General features: G+C 41.8%; 2 protein-coding genes across 2 annotated transcripts; both read right to left on the minus strand.

Moving 5' to 3' along the window:
* Positions 1–4,538: 4,538 nt before the first annotated feature.
* Positions 4,539–5,621, minus strand: LOC308106205 (zona pellucida-like domain-containing protein 1; the record flags this gene model as incomplete). The annotated part of the gene is made up of 1 exon (XM_080457262.1): positions 4,539–5,621. The coding sequence occupies one exon, from the start codon at positions 5,619–5,621 to the stop codon at positions 4,539–4,541; it is 1,083 nt and encodes a 360-aa protein (XP_080313388.1).
* Positions 5,622–14,325: 8,704 nt separating this feature from the next.
* Positions 14,326–15,483, minus strand: LOC308106206 (zona pellucida-like domain-containing protein 1; the record flags this gene model as incomplete). Its single annotated transcript, XM_080457263.1, has 1 exon — positions 14,326–15,483. The coding sequence occupies one exon, from the start codon at positions 15,481–15,483 to the stop codon at positions 14,326–14,328; it is 1,158 nt and encodes a 385-aa protein (XP_080313389.1).
* Between the last annotated feature and the right edge of the window lie 8,299 nt (positions 15,484–23,782).

Genomic DNA, 23,782 nt, shown 5'->3' on the forward strand with positions numbered 1-23,782 from the left:
TCTTACTAAAAAATCTTCTAGCTGAAGATTACTTGTAAATGTTGTAACCTAAAAGTCAAATACTGTCTAGCTTACATTCCAACACATTCTGTCTGTCTGTCTCTTTCCCTCGTGCAATAACCATTTCATCCCTAAAAAGGAGTTGAGTTCAGTGCTCTGTTTGATGAAATGGAGTGATGGAGTTGTGATTTACTCCCTGTCTTTTTTAGTTTTTTCTTTCCGGGAGTAAACTGTTAGAAATGTAAAATATTTCATTATTAAATTTATGTTTTAACATTTGTCTATTTGTAAACAGGGTGTAAATGTTGAGATACTGTAGATAGACAATATTGTTTCATTTTGTATCGCCTCTGGTTTCAGTCAAGGATGATGATACTAATCCATCTAACCAGACCAAACTAATCTATCTATAACCAGATCCAACTAATACTGTATATCTCAGCTGACCAAACTAATCTGTCTAACCAGACAAAAAACTAATCAATCTAGAGCAGACCAAACTAATCACTCTAATCCAATCTAATCGGAGCAAAATAATCTAATGAGCTGATGTTGCTGAAACAGTGGTTCTCAAAGTCTGGTCTGGGGACCCCCAGGGGTCCTTGAGGGGTTCCAGGGGGTCCTCAGCTAGATTGATAGTTAGGAACCAAATTGATCATTACAGGTCTGTAACTCTGAGGGTTCACAAATGGAATCAAATGGACCCTTATGGGTCCATTTGGTTCCTTTTGTCATTTTTACACCCTTAGTTATGGGGGTCTGTGGCCCACTAATGGGGGGGGGGGGGGGTGGGTCCTTTAAAGTAAAACGTTTGAGAATCACTGTGCTAGAGGATATTTTGCTAGCTAATCGTAAATCATGTTGTGGGAACTGCTCTGCCTCCGAGTAGTTCAGTAGCTCCTGATTACGCCCAATGAATGATCTGATAAATCGCGGGTAGGTCAGTATGTCGCCTACTCGCCCATTCAATGGTCTGATAAAACGTGATAATCTCCCATTCAATGCATTGATAGCATTCGAAGCCGGTGTTCAATTACACAGTCACCAACCCTGCTCCAAAATATCTACTTGTAGCCTACTGCTGCTTTCTATCCTACCAGGAAGTTAATTGCATTCACCTGGTGACTGATAAAATGACGACAACAAGTAAGTCATGCAAAGAATCACATTTTATCCGGGTAAAGATACAAAATCAGCGGTACTTTGGTGAGATTAAACTAGCAGTACTAGTTTGCCTGGTAGGATAGAAAACCAGCAGTACTAGAGGTCCTGGTAGGATAGAAAACCAGCAGTACTAGAGGTCCTGGTAGGATAGAAAACCAGCAGTACTAGAGGTCCCGGTAGGATATAAACCAGCAGTAATAGAATTCTATCTGTGTACTAAATACTACAAAAATAAGGAGCCGTTTTAATGTCATCAACAGACTTATATCGTCACTGTCGGGTGGAAACCTTTTAGATCCAAAACCGTACATTTTAGGAAATAGAAAAAATCCAATGGATCCAATGCAGTTATTATTTAGTCACAAACTCCTGTAATACTTTTCATTGGTTCAATATTTATAAAACCCACGGACACACTTTCTGTTTCAAACATTCGAAAAATTGCAGTTCTACAAGCTCACAACACGACACGCGTGCTGAGAGCTTGTATATCTGCTGTTTTTGCAATTATTTGGTGACACGATCGTATGACAGCAGGGAATTAACTTGCAACAAAAACATGAAAGGTTGAAATATGGACATACAAGGTTTCTACCCGACAGCGACGATATTTAAGAACTGACTAACCCCCCCCCCCCACACACACACACACACACACACACACACACACACACACACACACACACACACACACACACACACACAGATGCACATGGATGAATATGTCCACTATAAACTGTTTGGGTGATCACATGAAATGCATTAGTTACAATATACTGTCCAACTGTATACTGCAAATCTACAATATACTGTACACAATACTAGCCTACATTATGCTGTAGTGTACAACAATACAATATATTGTTGTACAATACTACATTATATTGTACTAATATGCAACAATATACTGAGCAACGATGCTACAGTATTGTACTACAAAACTACGATATACTGTACAACAATATTACAATAACTTTGAGTTTCCTGCTCAGTGATGTGATGACTGTTCTACTGCCTTCTACTGCCGTGGTTCTCAAGGTGGGGGGTCCGGGGACCCCCAGGGGTCTTTGAGGGGGTTCCAGGGGTACCGAGGCTCCAGCTAAATTATTTAACTTGGCATAAAAATCAGTTTAACCACTATAACCCTATGTACATAAGCTATTTTAAAATAGCCGATCTGCAAGTTCACATTGTACCTCGGCACAAAATATTTTCAGACGGGGGTCCGCGGCCAAACACATTCATTTTGGGGGGGTAAAGTTTGAGAACCACTGCTCTACTGATGTGTTATTAATGTTTGTATTTGTCTCATGTGCTTAACTGTACCTGTGGTTGTTGGGAGGAGTCAACCCCCTATAGATGACGAGAATAAAAAATAAAGATATATTTATTTTCAATAAAACTCTGAACTGAATGCATTTTGTACAGACACTTAACACATACAACCATGCAATCAGGCATTGACACTAAGGGTTGCCCACCTGCCCCTGGCAGGTAAATAAAACTTGCGGGCAGGTGGAGTTTGCTTTCAGGTTGCCCGACCGGGCAAGTACTCGTTTGAGAGGGGACACAACCGTCTATAAACACAACAAGATATTTCTGTCTAAACACCTGAACGTGGCCAGAGCTCTGTCTTCTGATCTGTGGAATGTAAAATAAGAGCACTGTTTACCTATAATGTGCTGTTTTCACTGTCGCTACACTTAAAAATATAAAATAACATGTGTGAGCCCATAGTCCATTTTCATAGCTATGTATATAAAAATTATATGAATTTTTTTATCGCACAGCCCCAGAAAGTAAAAAAATAAGTGTTAAATTGAACGGTAATTCAAAGTTTACCTATCATTTTATAATGGACGATTTACTTTTCAGGCAAGTGGGCATGACCTTTGGGCAAGTAGAACATGACCTGTACTTGCCCGACGGGCAAGTGCCTCTGAGACCTTGGTGTCAACCCCTGATCATGCAAGACACATGATCTTGAATCTTGAACATTTTCAAGATATTTCAAAAAAATAGCAGATGTACAAGCTGCTATTGAGCTTGTATATCTGCTATTTTTTAATAACCAACGCAAAAATCTAAAAGGACACCGATGCTTTCCCGGTTTTAATGGGTTAAAGCTCTATGACATTGAACCAACATCACTTTTGAACCAACTTGTGAAATGGTACATTCTGTATATTGTATATTGTATATTGTATATTGTTATAACCATACCAGAACTGATGTTAGAACTCTCATTACAACTGTCAGAAACGTGCATTTGCCCCTCAAAGACTTGAGGCTTGGACTCGATCAGTTAGTTATCCCAGCTGGGCCACTCATACAGTACATTGAGCTGGCAGTGCCCGGTATCGAACATGCATCAAAAGGTGCATGCTTCACAAAACATGCTACCGAGGCACACAGCAGTTACTGTTCAGAACATGGATTTAGTGAAAAGTTTTATGGGTCAGTGACAAAGATGGCAAGACGAATATTTTAAAATCATATTTTAAAGCCCTGTATCAGGTTTGCTAAAATGTACATTTTGTAGTCATGTTGGTTCCATGTCATTTGAAAAAGACATTTGCACCATTTTTACAATTAAAATTACAGAATGTGTTTTTATTTTATTTAAATATCGAATGTTATATCCACTTGATTAAAGTGAATGAAAGTGTTCATTGCAGTATCCGTGCAAAGACATATGAAGATTGTTGAAGATTAGCTACTCACGAGCAACATTGCAGGCAGTGAAATGATTGCACTCCAAGCGTACCTCAAAGTGTGGAAAAGAAATGAGTCAAGATAACTGAAGTGTAACATTTATTCTTTATTCTTGAAAGTACATTCAAATACATCAGATGTACAGTAATTGCACACATCTTATTACTGATTAATAATATTAATAGTATTTACACAGGTATTACATACACTTCCAGTAATATAAAGTATTTACAAACTTTCACATATTAAAACTGAGTTTATGAACCTTTTTTATATTTTCCTTCCAACTACCTTTTTCCGCTATTTTTTTTAACAAGTAAAAGCTTATGAAGCGCATACATGCATTTACACTTTCAGCCTTTGCTTTTGTGCATTTCCAAATGTTGCTATTAAAAACACTAACATCTAGACCAACATCTATCTACAGTAAACATCTCAATCACATTCCTTTATCTAAAATGTAAATATTCCTACACGGTTTAGCCTATGATGACGGACAAACTAATATCTCCCCCAACAAACAACAGTGAGATGAACCAAGCCCTGTCCTCAACCACAAATGTTAGACAAGCTGACGGATATGGTACACCTCAAAAGACAGTATTTAGCCTATAGCCTGATGCCCCATTATCCCACCTTCAGCTCAAGGAGGTTTGCTTTTAGTTCCTGAGCCTCTTGTAAAAGACGGCAGCAATGCACAGGGCAACAATACACACAAAGGCTAAAACACCTACAGCAGCACCAAGACCAGCAGACGAATTCTCATTATGTGTTTTGGTCTGGCTCTGGCCTTGGACGACATTTTCTTGGGTGACGATCTCCGGGGAGGTGATGGTGGTGGACAAGTCGGCTGGCTCATCCTCCGTGCTTCTTCTTCGTCTCCTGTTGTTGCATTGCATGAAGGTGCTGCAGGTGCTGACCTCGCATAGCCGGGTGATGCAGTGCAGGTAGTAGGTGGAGACGGTCTCGTTCTGCTGCTCCTGGAAGCGGAAAGCCGGGAAGGAGAAGCGGGCGCTCTGGCTCATGCCGTTCTCGATGATGGTGGTGAGCTGTTCAGTCTCGCAGGGCATTAACAGGTTGAAGAAGGTGGAGTTGCTAGGAAGCGGGGAGATTGAGGCGTAGCACCGGTCCAGGAGCACGTTGTACTGGCCTGTCAAGTTGGTGGCCTTCACCTCCACATAGACGTCGGTCCTCAGCTCGATTCCATTCTCTGGCATCACCAGGGGGCTTGTGTACCCCTCATCGCTGAACAGTTCCAGGCGCAGGGTGCTGATGAAGCTGCCATTGTTGTCCTTCAATGCGATAGAGGAGGCTGACACATCGATCTGGGTGTTGTTGATCAGGTACTCTAAGGGGTAGGCGCAGGAGTAATAGTACTTCATCTCAGCATTGTAGGTGATTGTCCCTGTGGTGGGATCAGAGGATCGCACAATGCCACTGATGTTGACTGTCTGGATGTTGGAGAAGTCTGAGAACACCCCTGTGCCGGCAGCGCTGGTGGTCCTGAAGTGACTTCCACAGGCATGGGTATTGTTCAAGGGGAAGTTGAAACGCACCACGGGTGGAGATACAGATGTATCCAGGGTTCCGCTGCAGGCTGCCTCCGGATGATGGTTCACGATCATCAGTGACTCGTTGTAGCCGGTGTAGACGACGGGGCAGGCTTGGATTGCCAGACTGATGGAGTCGGTGCCACATGTCACTGCGATGTCAGTGACTTCTGGTCGCCTCGCTTCTCCCATTGTATTACAGTCATCCCGTGACAGCTGACTACTACTTCTTCCTATGATGGTGGCGACGATTAAAATAATGTGAAAATTCATCTTGGCTCTACAGCAGTGGTCCGCTCCTGTGTCTGGAATCTCTGGATACCTTGTTTAGTCAGCTCTGAAGGCAAACGCAGGTTGATGCTGGTGATGGCTGTTCAGGGGTCTTTTATAGTATGTCTTTCACTGCGGTTGGCTCAAAACAAGGTCAAAGCACACTATAAGTACAGTATATGTTAACAATTGCATTGTATTTTAAGGAGAAGGGCGGCAGCGTGGAATTATACCCTTAGGGCAACAACCTGAAATCCGAAGCATATTGTCTTTAGCAACTGTAACAAAATAAAGATATCTGTGAACTGGGTCAGAGACAGACTAAGGAATCGTGAAGTAACTTGACATAAAGTACAGTAACCCATATCTGCTGAATACCTGAAGATCCCATACAAATCCTCCGGATGACGAACATTCAGTAATGACCCAGTAAGGATCATTTGTAGCGGACATTGACCTACTGACGTTGACTATCTAATGACTATGCTATAGTTATTCCATTCACCTCTGTGTTTTTCCATTTTCCCTATTCAACACTATTCCGAAGAGAAGAACTCCATATGGAAATTCAAATGTGTTTGGCATTAGGACATGGATATGAAACTCCTTAAAAGACATTTAGTTCAGAGAGTTCAGTGCAGGAATCAAAATTCAGAATAAGGTATTATACAGTTTCTGTTCAATTACTTGGATGCAATTCTTGAAACTCTGACCTCAGTCTCTTAACAGAGCCTTATAACCCCACACAGTTGACCAGGGTCCTCCAGGGCTCTATACTATAGGTCCATTAGTATCTCCCTCTACACCAACTCTTTGTGCCGATCTACAAGCTCACAACACGTTGTGATGTGTTGTGAGCTCGTAGATCAGCTATTTTTGCAGAATATAATGTTTGCCCTAGGGACGCTAGGGTTCATGTGTTTAAGGTAATTGGCCAATTACACTATGGTATTTCACTTCTCTTTGTGTTCATACAGAAAGCAAAACACTTAACGCCGTTGTCATAGCGTAGAGGCAATTTTCATTCCTCTTTAACACTCCAATCAAAACATATTTTTTTCTTTCTTTCTATTGTCTGTGTACATTTCCCATTTGCACTGACACAGTTGATTGAGTAAATCATTGCATGTAAAATAAATCTGTACAATGAGCATTTGTACAAAAGATTAGGCCAGCATGATGGGTGATTGGAGTGAGTAACTTCCCTTCTCTCAATTGAAGATTAATTAACTCTCTCAGTGCCAAGCCCCGAGTTATCCCGAGTTTTAGGGTTATCCCCTAGTGCCAGAACGAGAAATCCAGAGTTAAAAAAAATAATATATATATATAAATATATATATATATATTTTTTTTTTTAAGTGTTCAGAACCCAAGATATCATTATCTGAAGATTTGCAGCTCCATCCACTCTTTGTTTAACCTATAACTGAAAAAGGCTGTATCTCGCTTCCTAAGCACTTTTTTTTTACTTTGAAAAAAGAAAAGAAAAAAGTTGGCACAGTTCGCAATAATTTTTTTATTTCATTGGCACTGAAAGAGTTGTTAATATTCACACTGTCAATTCAATCCAGAAGCAGGTGTCAGTAGTCAGGCCGTGCAAGAGGTGTCCAAGTACATGGTGGTGGGGCAGAAGGGAGAGGGGACCACAGAGGTCAGGTAGACAGGGAGGAGAGACTGGATGCCCAATGAAAGTCAAGTCGAACTTGACTGTAATGTTTGTCCCCAGAGATTGGTTGTGCAACAGTGACAAAATAAATAAATAATAGAAAGGTAAAATAATAAAAATGTTTTGATGCAAATACTGTTGTTATACAGTTGGAGACATTGTTGTAGTGATTGACTGACTTACAGTAGTGTCTTACTCTTTTGACACATCAGTTTGATTGTTGATTGTTGCACGGGTGGTTTAGTGTAATATTTTATTGGTTTCATTGTTAAAAGGAAATGCGTCCAAGCGAAAAACTGTAATATGTAAAACTAGAAAAAGTGCTCCTCGGAGCACAGGTCTCCGCCAGGTCAGGTAGGTTATTGTCGGCCAACAATGTTCGGAATTTGCCAATCAGGATGGAATATGAAAAATCGGACAGAACCATCTTGATCACTTGACTATAGAGATAATGGGTACGATTTGCATGATGATTGGACAACATTTGTAGGAGTAATACAACAAAGAAAAGTTTTGAAAAAAATCGGCCTCCTGGTGGCGCTATAATAGGGCAATGTTAAAGGGTGGCATTTGTTCTTCAACTTAGTACGAATGTGCTTGTAAAGTGTCACCTCAATCGGACGCTGTTGATGATTTGTGGCATTTTGTTCAAAACGGGCCACTTCTGCAAACTTTAGATGTCATTGTTAGCCAATCAGGATGAAATATGAAAAATCAAACAGTTCCATCTTGATCACATGACTATAGAGATCATGTGTACCGATTTGTGTGAAATTTGGATAAAATGTGAAGGCTTAATATCCAAAAATGTGTTTTACATAAGTCGGCCTCTTGGTGGCACTATAAAAGGCAAATGTGAAAAATGCAGGGCGGATGTTTTTCCTTGGCCTCTAGGGAGTGTGCGTGCAAAGTTTCACGCAGATCGGTGCAGTTATAGTTAAAAACACAAATCAGCCTTTTATAGCGCCACCATGAGGCTGATGTGAAAAAATGTCAGGTGGCATTTCTTCCTCGGCCTAGTGGGAATCACAAGCTGCGTTCATGATTTGAGGCATTTTGTTCAAAACGGACCAATCCTGCAAATTTTGGAAGGCAACCTTAGCCAATGAGGATGGAATATGGAAAATCGGACAGATCCGTGTTGATCACATGACTATAGAGATACTGTGTACCGATTTGCATGACGTTTGGATAAAATCTGTAGGAGTAATATAAAAAAATGGGTTTTGCACAAATCGGCCTCCAGGTGGTGCTATAACAGGCCCATGTGAAACATTTGAGGCAGAGGTTCTGAATTGGCATCCAGGGAGTGTGTGTGCACAGTTTCGCAGCAACCGGGCCAACGGTGCCGGAGATTAGCTGGTAACACACGGACAGGACACACGGACACACGGACGGACGGACGGACGGACGGACGGACGGACGGAAGGACGGACAGGGGGTAAAACATACTCTCTCGCCATGCCTTTCGGCCTGGCGGAGACAATAAGCGTTTATCCTCCAGGCTGTGAAATGCAAAGTAATTGGAAGTTAACACAACCATGTTAATGGAAGTATTACAAAGCTTGGTGGCCTTTTGCACAGAACAATCACAAACCGCTTTGTGATCAATTATTGCCAAATTAAACATTCTATGCTTTTACATTATATATAACCATTACATAACAAAACAGTGTTTTGGCAACGCACACAAATATTTGTTTAACTCGGAGTGTAAATATGTGGTTCAGTACAACTACAAACACTGCACTCTAATGAACATGATCTCCATAAAACCTCACTCATACTTTCAATATCAGTATTTTTTATATGGACGCATCACCACGGACACACACACACACACACACACACACACACACAGATGGATGGACGGGTCCGAACAAACAGTTTCCGGCCTTCGGCCGTCTGGCCTGGCGGAGACGGGAAATTATCACAAATGAGTGAGCGACAAAAAAAGGATGAAAGAGAGGAAAGAAAATAGATTTGATTCCACACATTAACTTTATATTTCAAACATAGATTTCATTTATGTAAGAGAGGTGTGTGAACTCATAACCTAGAATCAAACAACAAAGACAAGCATGTACATTTGAACCCAGGTCTCATATATCACAGGCAGCAGCACTAACTAGTTGGCTAAACTCCAAGGCTCATACCAGGCTCGTGGACACAATGTCATTGGGTAGCCAGGTGTCAATCAACTGTAGTCAACCTACCAGGTTCTGAGGGGGTGGGACTAAACAAAAAGAGTGTGAGAAACAGGTTAAAACTATAGAGGTGAAAACTGTTGTTTATTAATAAAATGTTATTAAGAGCCAGGCTGAGCATATAGATCAGAGTGTAACCCTGTTAAAAACAAGAAGGTTAGTGTGTTTGGAGCTGGGTTTTCACTCAGTATTTCTACCATAACCAGCTGACATTAATAAGTGCAAAGTGGTCTGTTGCTCATCAACTAACACTAGCCTGGAGGAGAAGAGAGAGTGAGACATTTTAACACATTTCTGAGTGAGTATGGATGCTATCTGAGAACTGTAATTACATGGATATTTATAGTTAAAGGATAGGACGTTTAATAGGGTTTTAATGGTGTTTGGATAGTGTGCTTCAGGACCCTGCTACCAAAGCTGTTGCAGTAGAGGTGCCCAAGACTTGTAACTGCATAGCCTACCAGAGGATGGCGTCACCGCAGTTGAGGATCCAGGTGCACACAGACAGACAGGTAGGGTACTGGGTTCTCCAGCACACAGACAGACAGACAGACAGACAGGGTAATGGGTTACAAGTTACAATTTAAGCATTTAGCAGACGCTCTTAATCCAGAGGGATTTACAGTAAGCAAAGGACAACATCAAATGCATAGAAATGGTAATCTACCAATAAACTAATACATAAGTAAACCAAGCACCTATCATCAGTTTAACCGTAGAATATCCCCCCAAAAAAATCGATAATCTGTACGTTGAATCTGTACTATAGGATGCCAGCTCAACAATGACCTGGTATCTGTCTCTACATAACATGCTATTATCTAAGTTACATTCTAGCCTTTGCATAATCCTGCAAGGTCGTCAAGGCTAGGACAAGTGCTACGGGCTAAGGTGGAGTCTGAAGAGGTGAGAGGGTTCTCCAGCTCACACTACTGTACAGCATAATAATAATAATAAGATAACCAGGCCTTTATTTGGATTCAAACAGACAAAACAGAGGATAGCACTTAAAACACTTATTTCCAAAGTGGTCCTCGATGTAAAACCGACAAACATTACAAATGCATGGAAATAAATGAATAAAATAAATATATAAACAAAGAATCTCTAGTATCACTTAAAATAACACCAATTCACCTAAAACCTAATTAAACAGAACCGAAGCAGTAAAACAAGCACTAATTTGAAACTACATATTTTCCCACTTGTATCGCACTTGTTACTTAAAGTTCATCATTAGTTCTGCCCACAAACTCCTTTGATTGGCTTTGTTTGTTGCTTAAACCCCTCTGGCGTCTCACGTGTTGTTTTATAATGCAATTTGAATGGGTCCTGAGTCATGGGTGTCCTGGCCGACTTTAGAGGATTAAAGGTACATTGTTCCATTCCTGAACTCCAGTTCAGAGTGTTTCCACTGAAAATGAATTGGTTCAGAACTGGGACTGGAACCCAAGTTGGCGTTCACAACCAATGTCCAACTGCTTGTAGAAATGCATCTGTACTAAATATGTTCGTCCTCTGTGTTCAAGAACGCACTGCATCCCATAAGCCTGCAGAGCTGTACAACAAGAGCTCCTATAGCCACTGTTGTGGAGTCTGACTCTCATGGTGAGTCACACACTAGACTAACACTAGACTGAATAGACTAAGGTCTATTTTTGGGCGGTGAAACCGCCCCTATATGTGAGGTTTGGACAGGGGGTCCCATTGCACCCCCCCAACCCTGCGCTGTGATTGGCCACCATTGTACCCCCCTAACCCTGCACCGTGATTGGCCAATCACAGTCTATTCAGGACTGTGATTGGCTAGTGAAACATGACACATGTGCATAGCCCTATAAATAGGACTATGCACTTAAAAAAAAAAAACATTTATGTTTTTTTTAAAGTTAGGAGTGTACAATGGTTGGTCCACAATATTACTTTTCTTCCATCACTTCTTCCATCACTGTGATGACCACACCGCCCACTTCACACTGGGTGTGATTTTTTTGCTCTTGTTTTGGAAAGCACTTTGGGTCAACTGCTGATGTTTTTAAATGTGCTATTTAAATACATTTGACTTGACTTGACACACACCTATACATCCCATACACATAAGATAATTGTGTAATGAGGAGTTTTCACTAAATTTATTAGTCATCGATGGATAATCAGTCCCAATTGATTGATGGATAATCAATTGGGAATAAGGTGATATCAGTGGGGACAGATATGGGCACTATTTTAAATGTATTTCAAATAAAAAAAAATGTATTTGGCTGGCATGGAAAAAAAATTATGTAATTTGTATTCAGATACTTTCAGATCTTGTATTTTCTGTATTTAAAATACAGAAAATACATGTTATCTTTTTTACATTTTAAACATTTACACAGGTTTATAGCCTACTGTGGAATAAATAAAACTATTGTGAGATGTCACTTCTACTCTGCCTCTGATTGGCTTACCCACCATCAGAACATCTTTTCTTTAAATAAATCTCTTTATTGGAGAATAACAATTTCAACATTCAGCCATTAAATAATACAGCTCTCCATATATTTTCTTTTTTTTTAAACAAACAATGACATAAAATAAAACACTGTATCACAAGAAAAAATGAAATGAAATGTTTAAACCAGTGGTTCTCAAAAATGTTCATGTCAAGGACCTCCAAATGAATATGTTTGTCTGCGGTCCGGCTTGTTTTCATAGACCTGGTTGCTTATTTCTCTCGCTCCCTCACTCTGGCAACACTGGTCTAGTTTGACATTATTTCTCAAATTATTTTAATTCATGACGTGAATGTACACATGTCGAAAATCTTTTAAAATCATATTTTAAAGCCATGTATCAGGTTTGTTAAAATTTACATTTTGTAGTCGTCTTGATTTCATGTCATTTGAAAAGACATTTGCTAAATGTTTACAATTAAAATTACAGAATGTGGCTGGAAATGTCAAATGGTGTAACCACATAAAAATCCACTTGAATAAAGTCAATGAAAGTGTTCTCATATATGTATATGTATTTTTTAACTGTACTTTAAAATATCAAATTAAAGTTTTAGGCACAGTTATAGACGAAAACGTGAAGTCTGCTTTTGTAGAGCCACCATGAGGCCGATTTGAACAATTTGGAGGTTCTCCCTTGGCCTAGTCGGAATGTGTGTGCAAAGTTTCACGGCAATTGGATAATTGATTTGTGGCATTTTGTGCAAAACGGGCCACTCTCACAAACTTAAGCCATATGTAGCCAATCAGGATGGAATATGAAAAATCTGACAGATTCTTCTTGATCACATGACTATAGAGATAATGTGTACCGATTTGCGTGAGGTTTGGCCAAAATCTGTAGGAGTAATATAAAATAAACAATGTTTTGCAAAATTCGGCCTCCTGGTCACGCTATAACTGGCCCACTTGTGTGAAAGATTTGAGGCAGACGTTTTTCCTTGGCCTCCCAGGAGTATCTTTGCAAAGACATATGCCGATTGTTCCAGGGATGCCGGAGATTAGCTGCTCACGCAACATTGCAGGCAGTGAAATTATTGTACTCCAAGCATACCTCAAATGTGTGGAAAAGAAATGAGATAGAAGCGAGTAAAGATAACTCAAGAATAAAGTGTCACAATGACAATAAAATGTAATTTCATCTTTATTTATTTCATTTATGGTTTTACAAAATGTTTTAAATGTTACACTTAAAAGTACATTTCCTTGACAGTAACCTTCCTGTACAACAGATGTACTGTACGGTAATTACACACATCTTATTACTGATTAATAGTAATAATAATAGTATTTACACATGTATTACATACACTTCCAGTCATATAAAGTGCAAACTAAATGCCTTTTATTTGCTATGGTTTTCTTTTTCAAGCAAGATGATAAATTCAATAAATTAAACAGTAATACTTTGGAGGGTACATTGACTTTCCTTTCAAAACATTCCACAAACTTTCACATATTAAAACTGGGTTTATGAAACACTACCCTTCCTCTCTGCCTGACCTACTTGTTGTTAACTAGTTGTACGAACGCTTGTTTTCTATTGCTGTATTGTTTATTGGATTATTGGATTGTCTATTGGATCTTGTTTAGTCGATACACTTATTTGTTTTAGCTCATGCTCATTTGATTTAGCTATTTTGTCTCATCTGTTTAAGGAAATAGGTAGCTGATATATTGCACTTTTACCTTAGCGCTAGGTATACTCTTGGTTGCTTGTTTTTGCAGAAAATGCACTAAAGACTTCTGGTGATTAGTAGTTTTCGTTCCCTACCTATGTTGAATACACTTATTGTAAGTCGCTTTGGATAAAAGCGTCTGCTAAATGACTGTAATGTAATGTAATGTAATGTAATGTATGAACCAACTACTTTTTCCCCTCTTTAAGTAATAGCTTATGAATCGCATACATGCATTGCCAACCGTCAAGAAACGGTAACAAAGTTAGAAAAGAAAAGTGAGGTTGTCGCGACCAAACAAAATTCCCTCATAATATGGGGTCCATATTAGACCAACATCTATCTAAACATCTCAATCACATTCCTTCTTCATCTAAAATGTAGATATTCCTACACGGTTTAGCCTATGATGACGGACAAACTAATATCTTCCCCAACAAACAACAGTGAGATGAACCAAGCCCTGTCCTCAACCACAAAAGTTAGACAAGCTGACGGATATGGTACACCTCAAAAGACAGTATTTAGCCTATAGCCTGATGCCCCATTATCCCGCCTTCAGCTCAAGGAGGTTTGCTTTTAGTTCCTGAGCCTCTTGTAAAAGACGGCAGCGATGCACAGGGCAACAATACACACAAAGGCTAAAACACCTACAGCAGCACCAAGCCCAGCAGACGAATTCTCATCATGTGTTTTGGTCTGGCCTTTGATGACATTTTCTTGGGTGAGGATCTCCGGGGAGGTGATGGTGGTGGACAAGTCGGCTGGCTCATCCTCCGTGCTTCTTCTTCTTCTCCTGTTGTTGCATTGCATGAAGGTGCTGCAGGTGCTGACCTCGCATAGCCGGGTGATGCAGTGCAGGTAGTAGGTGGAGACGGTCTCGTTCTGCTGCTGCTGGAAGCGGAAAGCCGGGAAGGAGAAGCGGGCGCTCTGGCTCATGCCGTTCTCGATGATGGTGGTGAGCTGTTCAGTCTCGCAGGGCATTAACAGGTTGAAGAAGGTGGAGTTGCTAGGAAGCGGGGAGATTGAGGCGTAGCACCGGTCCAGGAGTACGTTGTACTGGCCTGTCAAGTTGGTGGCCTTCACCTCCACATAGACGTCGGTCCTCAGCTCGATTCCATTCTCTGGCATCACCAGGGGGCTTGTGTACTGTTCATCGCTGAACAGTTCCATGCGCAGGGTGCTGATGAAGCTGCCATTGTTGTCCTTCAATGCGATAGAGGAGGCTGACACATCGATCTGGGTGTTGTTGATCAGGTACTCTAAGGGGTAGGCGCAGGAGTAATAGTACTTCATCTCCGCATTGTAGGTGATTGTCCCTGTGGTGGGATCAGAGGATCGCACAATGCCACTGATGTTGACTGTCTGGATGTTGGAGAAGTCTGAGAACACTCCTGTGCCGGCAGCACTGGTGGTCCTGAAGACACTTCCACAGGCATGGGTAGTGTTCAAGGGGAAGTAGAAACGCACCACGGGTGGAGATACAGATGTATCCAGGGTTCCCCTGCAGGCTGGGTCCATCATATGGTTAACAATCAACAGTGACTCGTTGTAGCCGGTATAGACGACGGGGCAGGCTTGGATTGCCAGACTGATGGAGTCGGTGCCACATGTCACCTCGATGTCAGTGACTTCTGGTCGCCTCGCTTCTCCTAATGTATTACAGGCACTCAATGTCAGCTGACTACTACTTCTTCCTATGATGGTGGCGACGATTAAAATAATTTGAAAATTCATCTTGGCTCTACAGCAGTGGTCCGCTCCTGTGTCTGGAATCTCTGGATACCTTGTTTAGTCAGCTCTGAAGGCAAACGCAGGTTGATGCTGGTGATGGGTGTTCAGGGGTCTTTTATAGTATGTCTTTCACTGCGGTTGGCTCAAAGCAAGGTCAAAGCACACTATACTGTATGTACAGCTAATTGTTAACAATTGCATTGTATTTTAAGGAGAAGGGCGGCAGCGTGGAATTATACCCTTAGGGCAACAACCTGAAATCCGAAGCATATTGTCTTCAGCAACTGTAACAAAATAAAGATATCTGTGAACTGGGTCACAGACAGACTAAGGAATCGTGAAGTAACTTAACATAAAGTACAGTAACCCATATCTGCTGAATACCTGAAGATCCCATACAAATCCTCCGGATGGAGAACATTCAGTAATGACCAAGTAAGGATCATTTGTAGCAGACATTGACCTACTGACGTTGACTATCTAATGACTATGCTATAGTTATTCCATTCACCTCTGTGTTTTTCCATTTTCCCTATTCAACACTATTCCGAAGAGAAGAACTCCATATGGAAATTCAAATGTGTTTGGCATTAGGACATGGATATGAAACTCCTTAAAAGACATTTAGTTCAGAGAGTTCAGTGCAGGAATCAAAATTCAGAATAAGATATTATACAGTTTCTGTTCAATTACTTGGATGCAATTCTTGAAACTCTGACCTCAGTCTCTTAACAGAGCCTTATAACCTCACACAGTTGACCAGGGTCCTCCAGGGCTCTATACTATAGGTCCATTAGTATCTCCCTCTACACAAACTCTTTGTGCCGATCTACAAGCTCACAACACGTTGTGATGTGTTGTGAGCTCGTAGATCAGCAATTTTTTGCAGAATATAATGTTTGCCCTAGGGACGCTAGGGTTCATGTGGTAATTGGCCAATTACACTATGGTATTTCACTTCTCTTTGTGTTCATACAGAAAGCAAAACACTTAACGCCGTTGTCATAGCGTAGAGGCAATTTTCATTCCTCTTTAACATTCCAATCAAAACATTTTTTTCTTTCTTTCTATTGTCTATGTACATTTCCCATTTGCACTGACACAGTTGATCATTGAGTAAATCATTGCATGTAAAATAAATATGTACAATGAGCATTTGTACAAAAGATTAGGAGTGAGTAACTTTCCTTCTCTCAATTGAAGATTAATTAATATTCACACTGTCAATTCAATCCAGAAGCAGGTGTCAGTGTCAGGCCGTGCAAGAGGTGTCCAAGTACATGGTGGTGGGGCAGAAGGGAGAGGGGACCACAGAGGTCAGGTAGACAGGGAGGAGAGAATGGATGCCCAATGAAAGTCAAGTCGAACTTGACTGTAATGTTTGTCCCCAGAGATTGGTTGTGCAACAGTGACAAAACAATAAAATAAAAAAATAGTTTTAATGCAAATACTGTTGTTATACATTTGGAGACATTGTTGTAGTGATTGACTGACTTACAGTAGTGTCTTACTCTTTTGACACATCAGTTTGATTGTTGATTGTTGCACGGGTGGTTTAGTGTAATATTTTATTGGTTTCATTGTTAAAAGTTTCAGGAAATGCGTCCAAGCGAAAAACTGTAATATGTAAAATAGGCGTGTATCCTCCAGGCTGTGAAATGCAATGTCATTGGAAGTTAACACAACCATGTAAATGGAAGTATTTCAAAGCTTGGTGGCCTTTTGCACAGAACAATCACAAACCGCTTTGTGATCAGTTATTGCCAAATTAAACATTCTGTGCTTTTATATTATATATAACCATTACATAACAAAACAATGTTTTGGCAACGCACAAATATTAGTTTAACTCAGAGTGTAAATATGTGGTTCAGTACAACTACAAACACTGCACTGTAATGAACATGATCTCCATAAAACCTCACTCATACTTTCAATATCAGTATTTTTATATGGATTTATCACCACGGACACACACACACACACACACACACACACACACACACACACACACACACACACACACACACACACACACACACACACACACACACACACACACACACACACACAGACACACACACACTCACACACACAGATGGATGGACGGGGCCCCTTCGGCCGTCTGGCCTGGCGGAGACGAGAAATTATCACAAATGAGTGAGTGACAAAAAAGGGTGAAAGAGAGGAAAGAAAATAGATTTGATTCCACACATTAACTTTATGACTTTATATTTCAAACGTAGATTTCATTTACGTAAGAGAGGTGTGTGAACTCTTAACCTAGAATCAAACAACAAAGACAAGCATGTACATTTGAACCCAGGTCTCATATATCACAGGCAGCAGCGCTAACTAGTTGGCTAAACTCCAAGGCTCATACCAGGCTCGTGGACACAATGTCATAGGGTAGCCAGGTGTCAATCAACTGTAGTCAACCTACCAGGTTCTGAGGGGGTGGGACTAAACAAAAAGAGTGTGAGAAACGGGTGAAAACCATAGAGGTGAAAACTGTTGTTTATTAAGAAAATGTTATTAAGAGCCAGGCTGAGCATATAGATCAGTGTGTATTGTAACCCTGTTAAAAACAAGAAGGTTAGTGTGTTTGGAGCTGGGTTTTCACTCAGTATTTCTACCATAACCAGCTGACATTGGAGGAGAAGAGAGAGTGAGACATTTGAACACATTTCTGAGTGAGTATGGATGCTATCTGAGAACTGTAATTACATGGATATTTATAGTTAAAGGATAGGACGTTTAATAGTGTTGTGGTGTTTGGATAGTGTTACTGCTTGCATCAGGTCATTGTTTTATTTTGTGTATTTGTCCTTCTAGTGACATGTCTCTTGGGGGCGCTCTAAAGGCAGGTACACACTGCAGGACATTTGGTCCGATAATGCTGTCTGCGACCTTTTTTGGCGCTCGCCGACAAAACCTCCCGATCTGATGCAGATCGGCCTTTGATCGGCGAGATAATGCTCGCTGTGTGTGAAAGGCACAGCGACACGATCTGGCCACGATCATCCGCTCTGGGATGGCTTTGCGACCGTTTTCAAATATCTATCTGGTTAGTTAAGGCAGGTACAGACTGCAGGACCTTTAAGTGGTCGGGGGGTCATCTGATCGTTAAGCATTACACACTGCAGGAGTTTATTTCTTGAAATCGGCTGTCATACAGCCGTTTTCACACTATAGATTGATCCCCGACCAGGGATTACACACTGTAGGATAGTTCACTAGGATGCTATCTCCAGAGTCAGACCCAATACATACATTTGTGTTTATTCCAATTCATTTTAATCGACGTATCCTGTGATATGCCCCTCGATCTCCCTCTCTCTCTCTCACTCTCTCTCACTCTCTCGCACGTCAAGTGCGCAGAAGCAGTCAGTGACAGAGTTGCCATGTCCGCTTATTATAAGCGAATTTCGGATTGTTTTTCTGTAAAGTTGCTTGAAAGTGTAGTTGCTTTTTTGGCCTTGTTTCCTAATGTTGTTTGAACCAGTTGTTCTCAAAAATGTTCATGGCAAGGACCCCCAAATTAATATTTGTCCGCAGAGGCGCAGACCTAGCCTGGTAAACCCTCCCTCCGGAAATCTCATTTCCATTTGATTTCAGGAGTGAGTCTGGCCTGATCCGCCTGTCTGCAATATTGGCTGTGCTGGAGTTGGGCGGGAGTAATACCGTTGACTGACAACCCCTTCAGCCATGAATCAGCAGTTCACCAGTCTTAATGTGACGCAACGGGACTTTTGAGACAGCCATGCCCAAAATGGGTTGCCTTATTCGGATACATGGGTGACACTGCCCGCCCCTACCGGTTCTCTAAATTTTTATTTTTAAATAGGCTTTGTCATGATAATTGACCACATATATGAAGTTAAACAACTAAATTCTATCCAAACGATATCTTATAAGTAAATTCCGTGCCTCAAAATAGAAGTTAGAGAGCTTTTTGAAGTAAAAAAATAGCGGAGAATATAGCGGACAAGAAAAAGATGGCTGCCGTTCGTGTTTTGGGCTCGCCACCTGATTGGCCAACGTAAGCTGTCAATCACAGAACAATGAGCGACGACGCTGATAGGCTCGTCCGTTTGGCGTACACAGCCAATATTGCAGAAAGGCGGATCAGGTTTACCAGGCTAGCGCAGACCTCCCCCTTCTGAAAATATGTTGTGCCATAGACCCCCATACAAGATCTGCGTGGATTTGGAAAATATTTCAATTCCCCCCCCCCCCAAGATTTCTTCTTTAAAAATAGCCTATCTACAACGTGAGCTTGTAGATCGTCTATTTTCAAGTATCCAATGTATTTGTATATAGGCTTCATGCATAGTCGCTTGTTGGGCTTGTTTTCACAAACCTGGTTGCTTATTTCTCTCGCAAAATCTGGCAACACTCACAGACAAACACACACACACACACACACACACACACACACACACACACACACACACACACACACACACACACACACATACAGATCGCTCGCTCGCTCTGGGTGGATCCACACACGGACGTCTACCGTCCGTAAGACCAGTGGCGGAGCGTCCGGGGAGGCCAGGGAGGCGGCCGCCTCCCGGCCCGCGACCCTCGCGGGCCCGTGCCGTCAGATAATAAATCGGTAAAATCAGGCAAAAATAAGAATTAAACAACATAACCCTAACCTAACCCTACCCTAACCCTAGAACCGAAATAAAGTGACAAAAAGCCCCCCAAAAAGTGACCGAATCCGCCGAAAACCCGCAAAAATGTTCGCGCGCGTGCGTGGGTGCGCAGGGGGGGCCTGATCACTGTGCTGTGCCTCCCGGCCCGGCTTTCAGTTGTTCCGCCACTGCGTAAGACGGACGGAAGTCCCATACACTCCCATGTTATCGCGACCGTTCTTCCGGTTTTAAACTTAACATGGGAGTGTATGGACGTCTTACGGACGGTAGACGTCCGTGTGTGGATCCACACACACGGACGTCTACCGTCCGTAAGACGGACGGAAGTCCCATAAACTCCCATGTTAAGTTTAAAACCGGAAGAACGGTCGCGATAACATGGGAGTGTATGGGACTTCCGTCCGTCTTACGGATGCTAGACGTCCGTGTGTGGATCCACCCACTGTGTGTCTCTCTCTCTCTCTATCTCTGTGCAATAGTCTCAAATAAACAGCCCCCTTTGAGCACGCTCGCTCACTCTCATTCTGTTTTATAATAATGTTTAACTTAATACAGGACTGGACAGTAACTATGCGGGAGATCTGTTTGTTGTGGACCTTCCATAGCCACGGTGGCTGTAATGTGCTCTCATTGGCTGTGGCGCTGATCTCCTCGCAGACCCCTTTCATACTGTATGATACTGTGAGATGTCTAGTCGGCGACATAGCTGAATATCTAACATGGTAGTTATCTGAAAACGGTCGGAAAGCCGTCGCAGAGCGGATAATCGCGGCCATATCGTCTCGCGGAGCCTTTCACACACAGCGAGCATTAGCTCGCCGATCAAAGGCCGATCTGTGTCAGATCGGGAGGTTTTGTCGGCGAGCGCCAAAAAATGTCGCCGACAGCAATATCGGACCAAATCTCCTGCAGTGTGTACCTGCCCTTAGGGCAGGTACACACTGTAGGACTTTTTAAATGGTCGGGGGTCGTCTGATCGTTAAGCATTTCACACTACAGGAGTATATTTCTTGAAATCGTCTCTCACATATCCTTGTGGTTTTCACACTATACGATTGATCACCGACTAGGGATCACACACTGTAGGATAGTTCACTAGGATGCTATCCAGACCCGATATATACATTTGTTTTTATTCCAATTCATTTTAACCGACGTCTCATGAAAACGTGCACAGCTCCCGTGATATGCGCGAGACCAAGACAGGACGCTATTGATTGTTGAAATTAAATCATTAATTCTCTATTTCTCTGTATGTATCTCTCTCTCTCTCTCTCTCTCTCTCTCTCTCTCTCTCTCTCTCTCTCTCTCTCTCTCTGAAACAAGTCAAGAAAGCTTAAAAGTGCGCAATGAAACTCAGTAACAGCGTTGCCATGTCCGCTTATTATAAGCGACTTTGGGCTTGTTTTTCTGTAGAGTTGCTTGTAAATATTGGTTGTTGAGCGGTGCGTTTTTTGGGCTTATTTGTGTAGTTGCTTATTTGGCCTTGTTTCCTAATGTTGTTTAAACCAGTGGTTTAAACAACACATAATATGTATTTGTCCGCAGACCCCCCCTTCTGTAAATATGTTGTGCCATCATAGACCCCCATACAAGATTTGTGTGGATTTGGAAAATATTCCACAATTTTCTCAAGATTTTTCTTTGAAAATAGCTGCGACACGTTGTGAGCTTGTAGATCGGCTATTTTCAAATATCCAATGTATTTGTAAATAGGTTTAAAGTGCTCAAGTGGCCTTTTCTTGGGCTTGTTTTCATAGACCTGGTTGCTTATTTCTCTCGCAACATCTGGCAACGCTGTTCAGACACAGAGTGTGACACACACACACACACACACACACACACACACACAGGGTGGATCCACACACGGACGTCTAGCGTCCGTAAGGGTACAGCCACACATGATGGGATACCGTCCGTCTACGGACGGTAGACGGGCGGAAGTCCCATACACACCCATGTTAAGTTTAAAACCGGAAGAACGGTCGCGATAACATGGGTGTGTATGGGACTTCCGCCCGTCTACCGTCCGTAGACGGACGGTATCCCATCATGTGTGGCTGTACCCTAAGACGGACGGAAGTCCCATACACTCCCATGTTATCGCGACCGTTCTTCCGGTTTTAAACTTAACATGGGAGTGTATGGGACTTCCGTTCGTCTTACGGACGGTAGACGTCCGTGTGTGGATCCACCCACAGAGCTCGCTCTCGCTCTCGCTCTCTGTCTCTGTCTGTCTCTCTCTCTCTCTCTCTCTCTGTACAATTCCTCTAAAATAAACAGCCCACCAGGCTCGCTCAGTCTCTCATTTTGTTTTATAATGTTAACTTAATACAGGACTGGACGGTAATATTGCGGTAGGGACTGTTTGTTGTGGTCAGATCCAGCGACGCTCCCCTAGCCACGGTGGCTGTAATGTGCTCTCATTGGCTGTAGCGTGGATCTCCTCGCAGACCCCTTTCATACTGTATGATACTGTCCGATCTCCTGTCTGCGACAGGGCCGAAGTGTGTTCTATGTGTTGTAAGTTTCCAATTAGGTCATTTGTCACATCTGTGTTTTTTGTAATCAAGTGTGGTTGGGACACCTGTTGTTCTGGAGAAGAGAGCAGCATTCTTCTCATTCCACTCTGGGAGAGCAGGAGGAGAGAAGGAGAGTTTAACAGAAAGAAAGAAATTAAAGTAAAATGAAATAAAATAATGTAAAGAAGAGAAAAGCCCTGGGGACACAGTGCCTCCCATCCGACGCATATGACTCAGGGTTCCTTTTACTGGTGTCTTTTCAAAACATCGTAGAACTGACAATACATACAGAAAAGACAAAAAACAAAACATCAACTTGGGCATTCTGACATTCACAATAATATACATGACTTTCACATTAAGACTCACAACAATTACTGACCACTTTGCCTGCTTGCACACGAATGGGGGGGGGGGGGTCGACTTGGACACTTCAGTCTTTCTGCAAAACCTTTGCTTTTCTCTTCTTTACATTCTTTTATTTCACTTTACTTTCTTCTATTTTACTTGAATGTCTTTCTTTCTGTTAAACTCTCCTTCTCTCCTGCTCTCCCACAGTGGAATGAGAATGCTGCTCTCTTCTCCAGCACAACAGGTCAGTGTCACAAACATACTTGATAACAAAAAACACAGATGAGACAAATGACCTAATTGGAAACTTACAACACATAGAACACACTAGAGCGCCCCCAAGAGACATGTCACTAGAAGGACAAATACACAAAATAAAACAATGACCTGATGCCAGCAGTAACAGATAGTGTGCTTCAGGACCCTGCTACCAAAGCTGTTGCAGTAGAGATGCTCAAGACTTGTAACTGCATAGCCTACCAGAGGATCCAGGTGCACACAGACAGACAGGTAGGGTACTGGGTTCTCCAGCACACAGACAGACAGACAGGGTACTGGGTTACAAGTTACAATTTAAGCATTTAGCAGATGCTCTTAATCCAGAGGGATTTACAGTAAGCAAGGACAACACAAGGTAATACATCAAATGCATAGAAATGGTAATCTACTAATAAACTAATACATAAGTAAACCAAGAACCTATCATCAGTCTAACCGTAGAATATCCCCCCAAAAAATCTATAATCTGTACATTGAATCTGT

The sequence above is a fragment of the Gymnoscopelus braueri genome (genome assembly GCF_963280865.1).
Source record: "Gymnoscopelus braueri genome assembly, chromosome: 18".
Taxonomy (NCBI): domain Eukaryota; kingdom Metazoa; phylum Chordata; class Actinopteri; order Myctophiformes; family Myctophidae; genus Gymnoscopelus; species Gymnoscopelus braueri.